At 34.6% G+C, this 19,888-nt stretch overlaps 2 protein-coding genes across 4 annotated transcripts; one reads left to right on the top strand and one right to left on the bottom strand.

Annotated features, from left to right (window-relative positions):
• Positions 1-1,551: 1,551 nt before the first annotated feature.
• On the top strand, positions 1,552-7,749 carry LOC137814539 (polyadenylation and cleavage factor homolog 4). 3 transcript variants are annotated; one of them, XM_068617333.2, is made up of 7 exons: positions 1,552-2,246; positions 3,057-3,158; positions 3,457-3,714; positions 4,221-4,340; positions 4,426-4,884; positions 5,661-7,418; positions 7,505-7,749. In XM_068617333.2, exons 1-7 carry the CDS (start codon positions 1,875-1,877, stop codon positions 7,514-7,516), a joined length of 3,081 nt encoding a protein of 1,026 aa, XP_068473434.2. In that variant the 5' UTR covers positions 1,552-1,874; the 3' UTR covers positions 7,517-7,749. The 3 variants fall into 3 exon arrangements, 2 of the variants coding, with proteins under 2 accessions (XP_068473434.2, XP_068473435.1); XR_016523125.1 differs by having other exon boundaries at positions 1,563-2,246; positions 4,426-4,901; XM_068617334.1 differs by lacking the exon at positions 1,552-2,246 and having other exon boundaries at positions 3,435-3,714.
• On the bottom strand, positions 7,741-19,793 carry LOC137826223 (uncharacterized). Its single transcript, XM_090296870.1, has 6 exons — positions 19,645-19,793; positions 18,900-19,018; positions 13,342-13,616; positions 13,022-13,257; positions 12,870-12,945; positions 7,741-7,806 (listed from the first exon to the last, which is right to left on the bottom strand). The coding sequence occupies exons 1-6, from the start codon at positions 19,791-19,793 to the stop codon at positions 7,741-7,743; spliced, it is 921 nt and encodes a 306-aa protein (XP_090152996.1).
• Between the last annotated feature and the right edge of the window lie 95 nt (positions 19,794-19,888).

A 19,888-nucleotide genomic window follows, 5' to 3' on the forward strand; every position in this document is an offset into this window, starting at 1 on the left:
TGTGAATTATATAAATTGACAATAAAAATTTATGTGTACAAGTATGTTTTAGATATTTTTTTTTGAGAAAAAAAAAAGTTTTTAATTACTGGTTCAAAATGATTTGTTTCTTATTTTTATAATCATAATATAATTTTATACAATAAATTTGAGTTTTAGAAAATTAATGTCTTTTTTTATTTTTAAAATTGTGTTAGAACTATGTTAGAATTGTCAGAAATCCAACAAATGTTTTTTTTAATTGGACACTTCACAAATATGTATTCTACGAGTATCATACAAGTGTCGGTGTCCGATACGACATACCATTTAAAAGGAGTATCCGAACTTCATAGGTCTTCTTATATCTTATATGTACCACTATTGGTTATAATAATAATAAAAACAAATAAAAAAACATCGTAAATTTCAAGGGTTAAACCTGTAAATATTTTTGTTTTTATCTTGATTTCTATATATTTTTTGTCATTAAATATAATCTGACATCAGATCTCTTACATAATCATGATTTAATAAAAAATACAAAGCTAAATCTTAACTCAGAGAAACGGAAATAAAGAAAACTAAATATATTATAGAAATTAAAAATACATCTAATATTTTTTAGAACATTTGTCTTTATATTTCTTACTGTACAATAATTTTTTTTCCTTAAACAACATGCGTATGGAATACAATATTAATTTTATTACATTGATTTGTTTCAGAGTGGCTGAAAATACTTAAAACAATTAATTTAAATATAATTTAAATTATTTTATTCTAAATACTAACCAAACACTCTTAATCAAATGAATAAAATTATAAAAAGATAAAAGTATTAACACTAATTTTATAGGTTAATTTTATTTCCACACTTTTGAAAGAGTTAAATAAGTTTTTTACTTATATTTGGTTAATTTATAATTTATTCATAAAAAATCTTTTCATTGGTATAATAAGTTTCTCTTTAGTATGTTTCTTCCATTTTTTTTAATAATAATATTTTTTAATGATGACAAATGATTGTTGTTACTTGAAGTGTCAATCTATCTCAGATGTCAAGTTGCACAGTGTGATACCTAATATGAAAACTTTTATAAAAAAAAATAAGTTTCATTCATATAGTATAATATGAAATTGATTTTTGTTTTTGATGTAAACTTGATATCAGGTAATTGTAAGAATGAAAATAAAATAATTATTAGTTTTCTGTAAATATTGATAATTTTTTTCAAATATCGATAATTTTTTTTTAAATTTGTTATTGTTTTGATTGGAGACCGATGTCAAGTATAAATATTTGTATTGAGTTGATGGAGTAATTCTGAAATTGAATCAATTCCACTTATAACGAAACTCATTTCAATCATTTCCGTACTACAAATACTTATATAATTTAAAATTTGAAATAGAAATGAAAATTAATTTTGTATTATAATAAAATGATAAAAAATATTTAATTAAAATGTAATAATATTTGAAGTAGGATGCAGTTGAAGTTGGAAGAGTGACGAATGAGTCCCTGGTGGCCTTCTTTCTTTTATTTATATATATATATATATATAACTCATACAATCCCAATCCCAATCCCAGCCTGCTTACATAAAAACACTCACTGCCTCTCATTCTACCCTCTTTCATATCTCTCTCTTTCTCTCTCCTTACTTCTTATTAATTCATGTAAATTAGGATTAGGGTTTATATCAATTTGTGCACTGTACAATTTTATATCAGAACTTCCGTTCTCATGCATTCCTCTCCTCCCCAAATAAAGCCCGCCCCAGAACCAATGAAGGGGATGCTATTTCGTGCGCCAAATCCAGTTCTTTTCGCAAGTGAGAGCTCATTAGGGTTAGGATTAGGGTTTTAGATGCGTTTTGTGTCTGATTCGAATGAATATGGAGAGCACGCGCAGATCGTTGGATAGATCGAGAGAGCCGGGTCCCAAGAAGCCTCGATTGATCGAGGAACTCAGTGCCCGACAGTTACCTCAACGACAGCAAGGGTCTGGGGCAGTTGCTTCGGGGGTGTCTGCGAGGGTTAGGGTAAATGACAGGGACTCCGAAAGCAGCGATTCGGGTCGCGGCGGTGGGTACCACCCGCAGTCTCCCCCTCACGATGAGCTTGTGGCTCAGTATAGGACCGCGCTTGCTGAGCTTACTTTCAATTCGAAGCCGATAATTACGAACTTGACTATTATTGCCGGGGAGAACCAGTCTGCTGCCAAGGCAATTGCCGCCACTGTTTGTGCTAACATTATAGAGGTGAACAAAATGTGCTGCTGTGTGTATTGAATTGAACTGTAATGGATTTTTGGAATAAAGGAAGAGCAATTCGACTTGATTTCTATGATTTGTGATATTTGGTGTTTGTTATTGTTTTTAATGTATGGAATGATGAATTGGATTGTTGTTGTACATAGGGATGCTAGAGGAAAAACGGCATTCATGGTTCATTGAATATCAACTCATTTCATTGGCCCTGTAAGAGTAGATTGGTTCTTAAGTGGTGCTCTATGCAATGCACTTAAAAAAAAAAATAATAGGAAGCATATATAGTTTTCCAATTAGCATTATGAAGAAAAGTTGTCCTTTTTGCAAATGCCAGTAGGTTGGTTAATTTTAATTAGGTGTTTAACTGGTAATCAACACCACTGGGGAGTGGTTCTCCACGATTTGATTGATTGGTGTTTTCTGCATTTTGTATGCAAAGGGGATTAACAATCTTGGCAAACATTGATTTTTCCAGTGACAACTAGGGAAAGAAGTGATCATTAAACAGTTTTCATTCTTAAATACTCGAAGAACTTTATCACCTATATTAGTCCTACTCGATTTGAGTAGAATTGCTTCTCATAGGTGATACCGCTGGACTTAAACCAAAACCAGTTACCAATCTCAATCAGCACTAAAGTCCACTTATGAAATTTTATGCAAACTTCTGATTGGATTATATATTGTTGTTTTTAGCTGTTTTCCCTGTTTGCATCTGTCATGGCAATCTTATTCTTGTTATTGTGTTTTTTATTCTAGGAAAAGGTATAGTGTAATTTAAACAAGTTAATGACTTTCCAGGTTCCAAGTGATCAAAAACTGCCATCCCTTTATCTCTTAGACAGTATTGTTAAGAACATCGGGCGGGATTATATAAAATATTTTGCTGTCAGACTACCTGAGGTCAGATATTTACTATCTTTAACCATTACCTTAATGCCTTCATTTTGATACAGTTTTAATTATATATGTTTAATCCTTTAAACAGTGAAGTTTTGAAATTTTATTCTGAACTGATCTGATAGAAGTTAGTTACATGACTCATGAGATTGTTAAGTTAGTTACATGACTTATGAGATTGTAAAAGTAATCTAATTTTAATGAAATGGAAACAATTTTTCCCTTTGCACTTTTACTGTGATATATGTTTTCTAATTCTATACACCTATTTTTAACTAGGTACTACTACTTTACATTTTAGGTATTCTGTAAGGCTTACAGACAGGTTGATCCTATTGTCCATTCAAGTATGAAACATCTTTTTGGAACTTGGAAAGGAGTCTTTCCTCCTCAGTGCCTTCAGATGATTGAGAAGGAACTTGGCTTTACACCTGCAGTCAATGGTTCAGCTTCGGTATCTGCTACAGTCAGGAGTGATTTGCAGTCACAACGCCCACCTCATAGTATCCATGTGAATCCCAAGTATTTAGAAAGGCAGCGTCTCCAACAGTCCAGTACGGTATGTGAACCACATTGCACCAAAAACTTGTTCTTTAAAGGTTTGGAAAGTTGCATTTTGATAGGAATCAGTCAACCTTGGATACTGTTACAAATTTTTATGTGATGAACTGAAATTTGCAGTGATGTGTTCCTTGGATGTTGAAATGAATGGAAGACATGTAATTTGCATCAAATTTTGATACACTATACACCATTCTTGCAATAAGCATATTTAAATTGGAATTTTTCCATTAAACTAATTTTGAATTTCTCTTAATCATAAATTGCCATGATTTTGTGGTTCTGATTATGGTTTTCAGCTGATATATATGTGCTATTAACTTTTCTAGGCTTTAGTTAAAAGTAATATTTTGAATGCCATCTCCCTATTGTTTTCATATACATATTTTAGATTTCTGTTTTCACTGTTACTGTATCTTAAAGTCTGATTCACAATACAAGTATTTTCATCCACTATCTCTTGTACTTATTTCTTTTGCCATGTCCTTTTTTGATATCATGAAGAGTAAAGGAGTTGTTGATGACATGACTGGAGCTTTGTTAAACTCAAACGAGGAGTCAGAGAGGCCAGAGAGAGTTTTGGGTGCTTCTCGACCATGGCTGGATCCTAGGATTAACATGCTTGTATGTGAATCAGCTTTTATATTATCCTCTTTATGCTATTATTTCTCTCTGTTGTTATATCTTAATGTAGTGGTGTGTGTTGCAGAATAATCAGCACGCACACAGAGATGCATTTAATGATTCTGTTCCTGAGAAGAGCATTGATGGATCATTTGGAGGCAGTCAATATGGTTCTGGCATTTCTAGTAATTTGGTCTCAGGGGCTGGAAGAACTGGAACTAAGCTCATTGATTTAGGGCACGAAAAAACATGGTTCAAAACAGATGGCAGTGAAGCAGAGACCATACCTGGGCAAAAAAATGGTTTCAGTCTCAAGCGTAGTTTTTCAAATCGTGAAGCACCAAAGTCCATTAATTTGGAAGCACATCGTCAGCCAAGACAAAGTATAACTAACATACGGAACAATGTGATGTCAGGTAACTGGAAAAATTCTGAAGAGGAGGAGTTCACGTGGGATGAGATGAACACTGGTTTGACTGATCATGGACCCAATGTGTCCAGCAATTTGAGCACGGATTCATGGATGACAGATGACGAAAATTTGGTAAGCTTGCTAAAAGGGTCAGTTACACTGCCATTTGTTCATTCAATTGCTATTTTTCTCCTAATTTATAAAAAGAAGTACATTCCTCTTTTATGTAACATGATTCTATTTGGTGATCCTCCAACTTTACAAAAACTCGCGCTAATTTTAAAAACACTTGCTCTACTAGTATATTTTTCACAAGCAATCAAGACTGGTTAATGTGGCTAATTTCGATCAGGAAACTCCACTTACTATGTGAGTTTTTCATTTTCAGCAGAAACTAGAACATCATTTGGTCTTACTTTTCCCCTTAAGAAGGCCCTCTTTTGTAAGCTTCTAATTATGAGAGACAATCCCTATCTTGAAATATAAGAGACATTACAGAAAATCATATTATAGGAGGAGACCGATTGCTTGATAGTCAGTGCAATTGAACTAATAGTGTGGTAACATGCAATTACCCCAAATATTTAAACTTTTGTATAACAAGAAAGGTTCTTTTGTAATCAGTCTGGGGCCGAATGCCCATATTCTCTTAAGATAACTTGCCTAAAAAACACTGATATATCAAGGTCGATCAATCCAAAGTCTTAAAGTGCCTAATACAAACTAAGAAATAAAACTATAATTTAATTTGGTATTAAGATATCCTGGTTCCCTACTTTCAACCCTAGTAGTTAAGCCACTTAATTCCTAAATAAATACAAAGCCAAAACTTACAGTTGCATCATAATCATAAATTAATACAATGGTCTGTAACTCATACATGACTGATTTATTTTTTCCATGTGTAGGAAGGTGAAGATCACCTGCATATTCTACGCCCTTATGGGGCAAAGGTTGACAGGGAAATATCCACTGTTAAGAAACAACTGCCTGGGTTTGGTGGCCATCCACCTTCATCATGGCAATTGCAGAAGCACCACACAATTGATAAGTTGAATCTGAAGCCAGGTTACTCAGATGGATTTGTGTCCACTATTAGTGGCTTACCAGCCAACGCAAATTCTTTACCTGTCAAGAAGGGGAACCAATCTTTTACGTCAAAGGCAGTAGTAGGAATGGCAAAAATTGTAGGGCAGCAATTTGATGGGGAGATTGAATCCCCGTCTGGGCAATCACCTTTGCAACGACAGTCTCCATCACTGCCAGGAACAGCATACCACCCTCATTCAATGCAAAATTTGCCCGAGCAAGAAATGCCCCAGAATATTAGAACATCTCAATTTTCGGGAGGTCCAACAAGTCAGCACATTAGAGATCGCTCACCTACCCTTCATCCCATTGTTCAGGTTGGTAACATGCGAAGAACACAGGAAAAGGACATGCAGGGCCCATTATCTTCTGCAACTAAGCTTCAGCAACAGCAGCTCGACTTTTCTCAGACTGAAGTTTCTGCTAAAACTAAGCTGCCCCAGTCTAAAACTTCTTTAACCAAAGAAGTTTCAGAACAGTCAACCAAAAATAATTTGTCATCTGCAGCTGTGAAGAGTGGAATCATCCCCAAGAAATCAATTACCAGTAATCTGGATCCAAGGAAGCATCTATCCAAGTCCGGGGTTCAGCTTCCTCGGTCTGGTAGGTCTTCTCCTACCACAATAATTTCTTCAGGGTCTGCAGTGGCATCACCATCTTTATTAGATCCTCTGCATAAAGATTCGTCTTCAGTGCCAAAAAAACCCCAAGGAAAGGCTGGACAACCACCACAAAAGCTTTCTACTCAACCACCCGCTTCTTCTAATTTGAATGCTGCCAAAAATAATGTAAATCCTATCGCAAACCTTTTAAGCTCATTAGTTGCAAAGGGTTTGATATCTGCAGAAACAGAATCACCGACTATGGTACCAAGCGAACCAAGCGAAGTGCTGAAGGGATCCAAAGATAAAGCTGCAAACATTAGCACCAGTAGCTCAATCCCAGTTACATCAGTTTCTGATTCTGCAGCTGTCCCAGTATCATCTGCCAGAGATGAGGTTGACGCTGCAACAAAATCCTCTCTTCCCTCGGCTCAATCTACTAGCACAAAAATCAGAAATCTCATTGGCTTTGATTTTAAACCTAATGTAATTAGAGAATACCATGAACCGGTTATTAGGGAATTATTGGATGATTTCCCTCATCATTGCAAAATTTGCGGTATTAGGTTTAAACAAGAAGAACAGTATCAGAGACACTTGGAGTGGCATGCCACAAGAGAACATGGTCCAATTAAAGTATCCAGAAGTTGGTATCCTAAGTCAGGTGATTGGATTGCTGGCAAGGTAGAAGAATATTCATCTGAGTTTGAGTTTGCTGACTCGGCTGTTGTAGACAACCAAGAAACAGACAGCAGTCAATTGGATATGATGATTCGAGCAGATGAAAATCAGTGTTTGTGTGTATTGTGTGGCGAGCTATTTGAAGATGTGTACTGTGAAGAAAGGAACGAGTGGATGTTCAAAGGGGCCGTTAATATGAACTACTCGGATATCAATAGTGAGATGGAAAGTAGAAATGCGGGTCCCATCATTCATGCCAAATGCTTATCCGAGAACTCAATTGTCACCAATTTGGTAAGAGACCTATTATCTAATATTCGTAGATGTCTTTCATTTTGTTATATTTTTGGTAGTAATTTGATTGGACCATTGTTTTGCAGGATAATGATTAATGGTTCGATTCTATAGCCTTGCGCTATGGTGTAGTCAGAAGCTTACCAAGGGTACCCACCAAGTTTCACATTGCATACTAAATTTTGATGATCCTTTATACTCATTTTATAGCCTCTAACTGGTACTTAGAGCGGTTAAACAAATTTTGTGCTCTTTTTTTGTTTATTGTACTTGTACCCGGGAAAAAAATTGCGTAGTGTTCAACTATATAAATGAGCTAAACTTAATCGTCGATATGTGCATAACCTTCTTTCGCTATGGAGAGGCGGATTTTGTGCATTGAACATATCTAGCGATAATCACCAGGCAAATAACTACGCTCATGGTAATCCTGTCTACGTCACACAAAAAAAAACCACGATCTTAATTTTCCGTCGTTAAATTTTCCCCCTTTGGTAAGGAAGGATGGGAAGTAACTAATATTCTCTGTTGGATGCTTGCCGTTGGGCAAGGTAAATATGGGCTTTGTCACCCACCCTAAAAATACTCATAATGTCGCCTTCAACTAATTCACAGGTTTCTAGTCAACACCCTTTCTCAACATTTTAATAATTTATCCCTTCGCCTTTGGATAAATATCAAATACTTAAATAGTTTAATGGGTACTTATTGATAAGCAGATTCTTTCGCTGTTCTTTATTAGTTTTTTTCTTAAAAAAACATTATCTCTTCAAGCTGTTGCACAACATCGAACCATTGAATATGTTTCCATTGTGCAAAACTAATTTTAGCTGTTGGATAAATATTTTGGTTTTAAAATATGTAGTTGAGATGTTTTCCTTATTCTTATTTTTTTGTAATTTTCCCTTCAACAATCTTCTCTTATCTTTTTTTTTTTGCAAAGTTTCTCTCTCCACCTTCTTTTCTTTTATCTTTGACAAACTTTCATTTCCAACTCCAACGAATGCTTTTCGATTTCGACTAGTGAGATAGAATATATGATTAACCTTAAATGATGTCTTCACCGCCATTGTCACTGGTGAGGGCATAGCAAGAAGAACAAAAATCCTCTTTGGTGCAATTATTAGTTTTTTCTATCATATCGCCTATAGTTTTTCACATTTCTCCTCTTTTTTCCTCATCTGTAACTCAATCTTCTGTACGAATTCATGGTATAGATACAATTATATTTTTGGTATTTAATATAAGATCATGACATTTTCTCATTAGAATTAATGTGACCATAGTAAAAAATTGAGTGGAGTTACTACTCAGATTGCACTCTCCTGTTCTTATTTCTTCATACTTCAATAGAAATGTGATGGAGTAAAGGGAAAGTACAAATACGCATGTATTGTGCTTGTAGTGGATGCTTCGGGATAAGCACCAAAATTATATTGTAGTGCTATTTATATATTTATTCCATTCAACCTTTTTTCTGCTCCATTTACCAACCCAGCAATACTGGGTGACAAAAAATGTCAATTATAAAAAAATAGACACTATTTACAATAGAATTACTTTTCCTTTTAGATAAGTAGCGGATTATGAGATTATAAAAAAAATAGTTTTTCTTTGTAATTTTAAAAAACTAAAAAAAAGCATACAAAATTTTCTTTAAGTAATTATTTTATAAAAAAAAATACACTTTTACAAGAAAAGCTATGCATAGCTCCTAAATTACTAAAAATAATTGCAAAAGTAAAATATTAAAAATTGGAAACGTATAATTATTAAAAAATATCTCTTATTTACAATATATTTCAAGTAAAGTTAATATAATAGAAATACTATAAAAAATATTAATATAATAATTATTGATCATTATATTTAGATAATTTATTATTGTAATTTAAACCGTTAGTTTAAGTGTCTTGGTTTGTGTTGCGATTACTGTTAGGACTAATGTTTTGTAATCGATGAAATACTTGTCTTAATTACTGTGGAAAAATCAGGTTTTTGGGTTATATTTTTCGTGAAGAGAATACGTGTGCTAATAAGTTGGGTAATTTAAGATTTATTCATAGATAATCATTTCATTGGTATATGTACTGGTAGGCTAAAACCGAGAGGTTAAGCCGAGAGCTAAATACTAAACATAACCGAGAGGTTATACACAAGTGTTGTGCTGATAAGCTTTAGCCGAAAGCTAGATACTACACATAACTGAGAGGTTATACAATAAAAGAATAAAACAAAATATAAATATTATTATAATAAGACCCAAATAAGATAGAAACCTGCATTAGGGGGTGCGTAAATAATAAAATGGTGTGGAAAGAAAGTCCAAAGGTAAAGTGGAAAACCCATTAAAGAAATCCTATAAATAGGAGGTTAACGTAAGAAAAATGGTAAGAGTGATTTTTATCTGAAAAACGTTAAACTATTTCTGACTTTGGCATCGGAGCGACTTGCAGGCACACCCCCCCATCTGTGTGAAGGAGAAGCCGAGAGTACCCGCCGAGAGGAGAAGCCGAGAGTACCCGCCGAGAGCAGTCAACGTGAGGAGAAGCCGAGAGCAGCCAACGTGAGGTGAAGCCGAGAGCATCTACCTTAAGGAAAAGCCCAAAGTATCCGGCCCAAGAGGAAACCGAGAGAGTCCAGCCCAAGATCGGAAGATTTATATAAGAGATAATCTTGTCAACCTGATTCTAGTGTTCTTGGTCCCTGTTGTAAGAACAGTATAATAGACTTCCATCTAGTTTGTTCTTAGAATTCTTTATGAATAAGTATAGTTTACCTTTATATAGTTTTTGTTAGTATATGGATTTTGGTCTAGTCCTCCATATATTGTTTTTTTCAATAATAATAATTTTTTGATGTAATGAAAGATGATTATTGTTACTTGAGGTGTCAACCTAGCTGGGATGTCAAGTTGCATAGTGATGCTTAACATGAAAGTTTTTATAAAAAATAAAAAAAACAGTTAGTTTAAGTAATTAATTAATTTATTATTGTAATTTAAATAAATATTTAATAATATAATAAAATTGAAAACCCAAAAAGTATTGAAAACCGAAAAAAAAGAACAAAAAAAAAAATAGAAACAAAGTAATAGTTGGAAGCACAACTTCTCTTAAAAAGATAAACAAAAATAAGACTTCAGTTAAAAAAAATAGAAGTCGTTATTTTGAGCACTACTTCTAATTTAAATTTTATTTTATCGAAATAGAAGTAGTTCATCTGAGCATTAAAAATTAAAATCGCCCTCACCACCTAAATTTTTGTAATTTTAAATTTTATATTTTTTAAATACAACAAGATTACATCAAATATATAAATTTTCAGGATTTTATTTATAAAAGATAAAAATAAATAAAAACGTGTTAAGCATATATTAACTTTTAATCAAAATCTACTTTTACATAAATATATTTTTCAATGAAAGTTGTTCATGTTAGATACTACAGATGAAGTCGGTCATTTTGAAATTGTTCGTTAGCTTAAAACTGGTACAAAGTTATACTATTTATGTAAATTTCCTTTTTCAGACTCTTATCCTTCCTTCCTTGAATTTGGGAAGTGAATGTACAGATAAAGTTGAAGTGAATCAAAATGTACAGATAAAAACGTGTCTGAAGAAATGAAAATTTAATTTTTCATAACAAACTATTCGTCGTTTATCCTTCCTTGAGCCTGGGACTGTTCTATGGATATGCCATTGTTGTAAGTTGGCGCTGATTATGGAATTTCAACTTTCGTTTGGTCAACCATGAAATATAACGAACATGTAGGAGGTTTGCAATACTAGCATTGCATTGGACCAGCTATACTTATATATAGTCACTAGAGTGGGATTGGAGTTGTTGTCAAGTTTGGAGAGGAGGATCTTGTGAAGAAATTTATCTGAGTTGAGCTACTTTGCCTTGCCAAAATGCTCTCAACTAGGAAAGTGTTATTAGCGGGATGAGAACTTTGTTTTAGCTAATGTGTATGGTTGTCGTATGAGCTTTGAGATCTAGAGAATTATTGAGAGGTTTTTTCTATCTCTTTTTGTTGGTTGGTTGTCTGTCATTTAACTTCCTTCCTTCTTATCTTTGGTTTTTAGTCTTTTCGTAATCCAAACTCGGAGGTATGTGTAGAAGACACTTCAATGCTCAAATCAGCAAAAATGTTCAGTCACTAGTGCAGATAAGTTAAACAAATGCGGCTATTTTAAATTTACAAATGCGGTCATAGAACCGCATTTGATCAACACGCATTTGTAAATCTGGAATTTACAAATGCGGTCCTATGACCGCATTCATAAATCACATTTACAAATGCGGTCATTTTAGATAACCGCATTTGTATATTATTCTGAATTAGGGAGTGGGTTTGGGGTTTAGGATTTATGAATGCGGTCTTGGTAAAAACCGCATTCATAAATCACTATTTACAAATGCGGTCATTTACTAAGACCGCATTTGTAAATGCGAATTCACTATTTACAAATGCGGTCTTGGTAAATGACCGCATTTGTAAATAGTGTTTTTTTTTTTTTTTGGTACATCCTGTTTTGTGCAGAAACCATATATTTAAATAACCTGCATAATGATTAAACCCAGCCAGACAAATACAAAAATGTAGTAACCAATTGAAATCATCAAAATGTACATTTACAAGTGATCAAATTACATATAATAAAACCACTAATGTTGTTTACTTATGCTAGAGTTATAAAAATTAATGAAGTATGTGGACCAAGAATCTCTAACATATGAAATGCCTTCCTCACTCATTGGTGTTTCTTCTGTGAATAACTGCATTGCAAAGTTGACATAAATTAGTTTCTAGATATATATATGTTCAAGAATTATAAAAATGATTTAACATATACCTCCTTCCAACCAGTTTTAACACCTAGTCTTATAATGGTAATCATCCATTGCATAATGTAATAGCCACACTCATAGCTTCCTGGTTGTTTATTACACTATATAATTCAATAAAAAGTAATATGTTAGTATATTGATAAACAATGATAATAGAGAAAGAAAAAAATTACAAACCTTTACTCTTATGTAGTTCAAATTATTTGAACTGGATCGACCTTTTAGGATGTTATATCCACGCCATGAACTGGTTAATACAAAAAACCTCGTTAGTAGATGGTTAATTAGTAACATATACAAAGTTAAGTTTATACTATACTTACGTATCAATGATATCCTTAAATTTTGTGGGCATCTTCTTGTGTAGGGAACAGAACCACACAGCAGTCTTATCAACCATTGATAAGACAAGTAACTGCCAATGATGCCTATATGATCATTGAAAAGAGTTAGTAAATATTTAAAACATGAAATAATAATAATTGATGACATATAATTAAACTTACTCATTAATGTAAGGGCATAAATAAATTTGTTTTCCCTCTTTTTCCAGGATGTTAGTGATGTATGCTTGAGTCTCAGTTGAGTTTGATCCAACGGGATTAGTATATGCAGGATCTACGAATCCATACATATTTTCCTTCCCCTCAGTGATACAGACTCTATGCAAAAACCTACAAGTTTTTAGTTAAAGCATAATCAATAATAATTTAACATAAAGTAAATTGAATAATAGGTAAAGATACTTACATCATAAAAAATTGAATTATACTTATATTGAGCTCCTGGTTCCCAGATATAAATTCTGATAAATCTGTGTTGTAAATCATCAGTGGCAGTTCAGTGTTGATTTGAAAAAATGTATTATCCCACGGAACTGGAAAAGGATCATTGCCAATCTGACTAGCAATGAGACGTAGGGAAGCCATAGGATCGTCAACTGGAACCTCACGCTTCTTTTTCGGAGTTGGTGGCTGAAAAGGTTCCTACAAGATAAACAACATTTGTATTAAATTATATGTAATATATAAATATAAATAAAAAATAATATAATGAAACGAAATTATTACATGAGGTTCGGGCATAGATCGAATGAGCTCTCTGGGCCAGGCAACGAATGTCTGAAATGCATCGGCCACAGTGGTTACCTCATCTGAAGGTAGTGGAACACGAGCATCAGGAAATCGTACTTTTTCAACAGTTACCTTCGCCACATCAGGGGAGAGAGGAACGCTATGTAAGGTGGTGGCGTTTTTATAGACTTTTCCAAGTGCCACCACTCGAGGAAGTTTGCCGCCCACTACCAGTAGCTCACAATCCTCTGTCTGCCCATTGATATCATCCCCTGATGTTGGAGGAGCCGCACAACTCCCCTTTGTGCTCTTGGGAGTGGGACTAACAAGGGGTTCAATCGGCTCAGCACAAACTTGTTGCGATAGAAACTCTTGTCGCATTCGATCATTCTCCTTTTTCATCTCCAGCCACATCAAATCAGTCTCCTTTCTCATCTCCTCCATTATTTCTTCACGTAACTTAGTCTTCATTTGAGTTTCCTTCTTGGAGGAGGAGGATGGCTGTCGTTCTGAAACTCCAAAAAAAAGTTTAATTCCGACCCCTTGTCCAGCGGCACGAACACGACCAGAGTGTTCAGGTCGTCCAATTGCTTCAACCAGGATATCGTGACGACCTTCAGCAACAAATGTACCGTCGGATTCCAAGGAATCCTGCAAGAGTACACAAAAATCATATTTTCAATCATTAATATAATTAATGCTTTAAAAAAATTGAAAATAACAAAAATAACTTACAATTTTTTCGATTATAACCCCGGATTGCTCGGAACTTGGTGCACCGAACTTTTTAATTCGGGCCCTCTTCCATTTTTCATGGCGAAAAGGTGGTGGAGGAGAAGTGACCCCTGTTTCCACATTCTCAGAATACGTCCCCTGTTGAGATTTCTCCTTTTCCACCATCAGTGTTTGCTCAAGTTTTCTATACCCCGAACGAGACATAACGTGCGGGGTAAGATTCTTCAAAGCTATCTCTTGAGCTTTCTTCCGACGATCCTGTCATAATTGAAATAAACAAACTGAAGTAAATAAGATAAACTTATTAATGTTATATAAACAAAAAAGTTACTTCACTTACCATCCAAGCCTCATTTTCACGGCTTTCTCTAAAAAGACGCCATGTCTCTTCATCAATATGTTGGTACTTTAAACATGGATTTTCGTCTTTAAGGTCGCCAAAAATGTATCTCGATGTCAGTCTTGACTTAAAGGTACGAAATTTAAGTGCGATATTGGATAATATCTTTGATCGAAGCGGTTCCACATCAGGAATGTCAAAGTTTGCCTGCAAAATAACATCATGAAATTAAAATTAATTAATCAATATTAAAAAGCATTATATGATAACAATAATAATGTAAAGCTTACCAGAACATCCTCCCATAGCGTGTTCCGATCAACCTCTGAAACCTCATCCCATGAATTAATCAAAATGGAGAGCCTCTCACGAGAAACAACTCCAAGATAGCTCATAAACTCATCTGCCTTAGGACCAAAAGCCACTCTAGTGTTGACGTCAATGTCAACATGTGTCTTCTCACCAGCAGCACGTCTCACTGCAAGACGCTTCAATCTAGTAGGTCCTCTACTACCTCGCCCAGATCGAGGTCTGACTGGAGTCTGGTCGTCATCCATGTCTCTGTTAAAAAAATTAGGTAACAAACATTAGTTAATGTGCATCGAATTAAAATCATATAAAAATAATACATAAAATTATAAATGTTTATTTACATGTTGCATGTGGGTTGAATGTTTATATGTAAATTCCTTCACTGTGGTCTTTACGGGTTGCATGTACATCATCAAGTACATCGTCATCTTTATTAGTTATCATTGGTGTGAATGAACGAGTTTCGCCATATTCAATATCATCTATGGCTTCCCCTTGTTTTTTCCCGTGTAAAACGACATACCAATGTTCTGACGTAGGATCTTTCACATAGAAAACCTGAGATGCTTGTTGAACCATTATAAATGGCTCATCTCGATACCCTATCTTTCGAAAGTCCACTAGTGTGAATCCTGATTCATCAATTTTAACCCCACTTTTATTATCAACCCATTTACACTTGAAAACTGGAACGGAAAACTTAGTGTAGTCAATCTCCCATATCTCTTCTATAAACCCATAGTATGCCATTGATCCAAGTACTGGATTTGTATCTTTCGAAGTCGAAAACTGCATTGACTCGGCTTCAAGAGTAACACCAGAATTTTGAACTGTACTCTTTTCATCCAGGGACTTCGTGTAAAATATACAATTATTCACTTCGTACGCTGTACATGAAATGACATCAAACTTCAATCCAGCAGCCAACCAAGTCAAGGTCTCTGATGCCGTTGAATCCTTGAACACCTCATCTTTAAACCAAGGCATGAAAGTTCTATTATGTTCCATCAAGACCCATTTCTCTGCTTGTCTTGGGTTATTTGCCTTCACAATGGCTTTATGAGCTTCTATGTAAGGTACAACTTCATCTGTGTTATTCAATATGTACAAATGTGCTTGCAAGACTTCTGATCGAGATTTGCTTACAATATTCACACCACGTAAACATTTACTTGTAGAACGCCTGTGGTGCCATGAATTAGCTGGAACACCTATTGGATTTGCTTTTGTCATGTACTCTGAACAAAATTCAATACTTTCTTCAGCTATGTACCTTTCAATCATTGAAGCCTCTGGACGATAATGATTTTTCACATAACCTTTCAAAATTTTCATATACCGCTCAACAGGATACATCCATCTTAAGTACACTGGTCCACACAATCTAACCTCTCTTACCAGATGCACCACTAGATGAACCATGATGTCAAAAAAAGACGGAGGAAAAAACATTTCCAATTCACACAAGATAACAACAATTTCATTTTGAAGTTCATCTAGTTTTGAGGGATCAATGACTTTACAACAGATGGAAGAGAAGAATGAGCACAAACGGGTTATGGTGTGTCTAACATTTTTTGGTAAGATCCCACGGATAGCTACCGGCAACAATTGTTGTATCAAGATGTGACAATCATGAGACTTCAACCCAATTAACTTCAAATCTTGCATTGACACTAGACTCTTCACATTTGAGGAATGTCCTTGTGGCACTTTCACACCCTTTAGACATTGACAAAAACTAATTTTTTCATCTTTTGACATTGTGTAACAGGCTGGGGGCAAATATGTACGCTTACCCATTTGTATGGGTGCCAACTCGCCGCGTATGTTCATCTCAATCAAATCTAAACGAGCATTTAGACCATCCTTCGTCTTCCCGTTAATGTTAAGAAGTGTACCAATTAAGCTATCACACACATTCTTCTCAACATGCATTACATCTATACAATGTCTGACTTCTAACCTCGACCAGTACGGAAGATCAAAGAAGATTGATTTCTTCTTCCAAATATTTGTCACAGATGACTTTTTTTTGGACTTGCCGAAGGTGTGGTCTATGTTATTTACCTTTTCGTAAACCTCAACACCGGTTAATGGAGTTGGTGGACCACTACCCTCTTGGTGTCCATTAAAGGCTTTTTTCAACCTCCGGTAAGGATGATGACTTCTAAGAAACCTCCGATGCCGAAGATATACTGTTTTCCTTCCATGTTTCAATTGTTGAGAAGCAGTGTCTTCTTCGCATATTGGACACGCTTTGTGACCCTTAACACTATAACCTGATAAGTTACCATATGCCGGAAAGTCATTGATGGTGCAAAATAACATGGCATGAAGCTTGAAAGTTTCATTAGCAAATCCGTCAAATACTTCGACACCCTGGTCCCACATTAACTTCAAATCTTCAATTAGGGGACTTAGATAAACATCAATATCATTCCCTGGTTGTTTCGGACCGGATATCATCATAGACAACATCATGTATTTTCGCTTCATGCACAATCCAGGAGGTAAGTTGTAAATAACTAGTAATACAGGCCATGAACTGTGATTTGTACTCATATTACCAAACGGATTCATTCCGTCTGTAGCTAAACCAAGTCGGATATTTCTTGATTCTTTACCAAATTCTGGAAAGTCATCATCAAATTTCTTCCATTGAATAGAATCAGCTGGATGTCGGTACATGCCATCGCATTTCCTCTCATCTGCATGCCATCTAAGATTCTTAGCATCGTCTGGGTTTACAAACAAACGCTTCATCCTTGGAATGATGGGAAGATACCACATAACCTTCATTGGGGGTCCATGCTTTTCCATGTCATCAATAGAATCATCATCTTTTTGTTTCAACTTATAACGTGATAACCCACACCTCGGACAACTTTTCAACAATTCAAAATCTTTCCGGTATAATATACAATCATTAGGACATGCATGTATCTTTTTGTACTCCATACCCATTGGACAAAGAATCTTTTTGGCCTCGTAATTACGATTAGGTAGACTATTTCCCTCTGGAAGCATATCCTTCAACAGCTGGAGCAATTCCGTGAAGCTTTTATCAGTCCATCCGTTTATTGCCTTCAAATTCATCAATCTTAACACCGCCGACAACCGTGTGAAGTTAGTTGATCCAGGATACAAAGGAGTCTCTGCATCTTTTGACATACTTTCATATCCATGCGCTTTTGCAAAACACTCAGCTCCCACATCACGAATCATGTCCTCCAATCGATCATCATCTCCATCATCGTGTACTGCTTCATCCATGGTAGAACCCACATATTCTTCAGTTACGGAAACACGTGGTAAATTTAATAATTCACCATGCCATGTCCAAGTTGTATAAGATCGAAGAAACCCATCACATAGCAGGTGTTCCCTCATGATATTCACATCCAGTATCCTTCCATTCAAACAGTTAACGCACGGACACCTGATCTTTGCTCCATCATGACCACTAATAATCGCGTTACGCTGTGCAAATTGTATAAATTCCTCTACTCCCCTTTCGTACTCATCACTTATACGAACATCATTAATCCAACTTCGATCCATTATATATTCTGGAATATAGTTAGGATTTTCTAATAATTAGTATTCTCTTCAATCTCACACATTTGCCGAGGGTCGAACACCCCCGGACTCAATCCAAACACGATATTTCTATTCTAAAAGTAACAATAACTAACATAACATAAAACTTTTATTAAAATGTAATTAACAACTAACTAAATATTTCACTTCTAAAATTAAAATTCTAGAACAAAGTTTAATACACTATAGAATTATAATTCCATAAAGATTAATATCATATTCATTTTTATTTAAGTAAAAGTAGTTTAAAGTGACAATTATAAAAAATAAATGATGCCAGGGAAAAAAAGAAAGATATGCAAAGAAAAAGTGCAAAAAATAAAAATAATTACAAAAATAGAATTTATATATAATATAAATTTAAGAAAATAGAAATTATATAATACAAAAATTCAAAATACACACAAATATATAAATTATTAGTTATTAGTTATATACATTCCAAGTTATATTAGTTATTAATTAAATATATATTATAATACAGAAAAATAAAAATTCAAAATATTAAATATGAATTCAAAATTTTAAATATAAATTCAAAATATTAAATAAATACAACACCAACCTTTAGGTTGATGGTGATCGGAGACGTAGGTGAAGGCGGTGGCGGAAGCAGTGGCGGTGACGGAAGCAGTGGCGATGGCGGAGCAGAAAAAACCAGAGAACCAATAGAACAGTAACCACCTATATGCAGAAAACGAGTAAGGAAACGAAATGACAATGCCAAGGAAGTGAATAATGACAATGACAAAAACGAAAACGAAAACAAACGTTGAAGCAGAGAGAGCTGAAACTTACAATGCAAAGCGGAGACAGCTGAGAACGTTGAAACGAAGAGCGGAGAAGACGAAAGTGAAAGTGAAAACCAGTGGCGCGCTTCTATTTTTAGGGTAAAATTGATTTACAAATGCGGTTCTAGGGTAAGACCGCATTTGTAAATCAATTTAATTACAAAAATGCCACCGCGTTTTTTACAAATGCGTTTAAACGCAAAGCCGCACTAAATAAATAGTCGTTGTTTTCAAATTTTGTACTAGTGAGTACTCGATTATCAGAGTAGTGTATATGATGATGTACCTGATTCTTGAAATATTTGTTATTTATATTACCTTTGATAATATTTCTTTATTAGACCAGGTTAAGGAGTTGGACCGCGTTTAAAACTATATTACTTAGCTTTTAATCACGAATTAGTTTCACTTACTTTGATTGAGTGTAATTAGATTTATGTTGTGGGTCAGCCTATAAACATGAACTTTTACTCGGTTAATCCGGTGATGAGGATCAAAGACGTGACATACTTCTCTCACCCGTACATGTATAATGTATAATAAGGATCAACAACTTTGACAGCATAGGAAGACCAAGCACTGTTATTGGAACATATAACAACACGTACTTGGGCGAGAGAAAGAGAAGTAGAAGACTCGGATAAACAGCCAAGGGTTCTATAGGTCATTCTAACCTTGTAAGAAGGTGTTGTTTTAGGAGTTTTTCTATATATTACAAATCTGATGGTAACAAACTTACTGCACCACGTGCTTTATTTTCTTG

This window comes from Phaseolus vulgaris, chromosome 1 (assembly GCF_051622355.1).
Source record: "Phaseolus vulgaris cultivar YP4 chromosome 1, ASM5162235v1, whole genome shotgun sequence".
NCBI classification, from domain to species: Eukaryota; Viridiplantae; Streptophyta; class Magnoliopsida; order Fabales; family Fabaceae; genus Phaseolus; species Phaseolus vulgaris.

Excerpts from the sequence above, each read along its gene's own strand:
- LOC137814539 (XM_068617333.2), top strand. The coding sequence starts at position 1,875 with ATGAATATGGAGAGCACGCGCAGATCGTTGGATAGATCGAGAGAGCCG. Across the intron at positions 3,715-4,220 it reads GTCTCCAACAGTCCAGTACG|AGTAAAGGAGTTGTTGATGA; the intron begins GTATGTGAACCA and ends GATATCATGAAG. Across the intron at positions 4,341-4,425 it reads ATCCTAGGATTAACATGCTT|AATAATCAGCACGCACACAG; the intron begins GTATGTGAATCA and ends TGTGTGTTGCAG.
- LOC137826223 (XM_090296870.1), bottom strand. The coding sequence starts at position 19,793 with ATGACCTATAGAACCCTTGGCTGTTTATCCGAGTCTTCTACTTCTCTT. Across the intron at positions 19,019-19,644 it reads TATACATTATACATGTACGG|GTGGTTACTGTTCTATTGGT; the intron begins GTGAGAGAAGTA and ends TTCTGCATATAG. Across the intron at positions 13,617-18,899 it reads CGATCACCATCAACCTAAAG|GGGATGATATCAATGGGCAG; the intron begins GTTGGTGTTGTA and ends CTCCAACATCAG.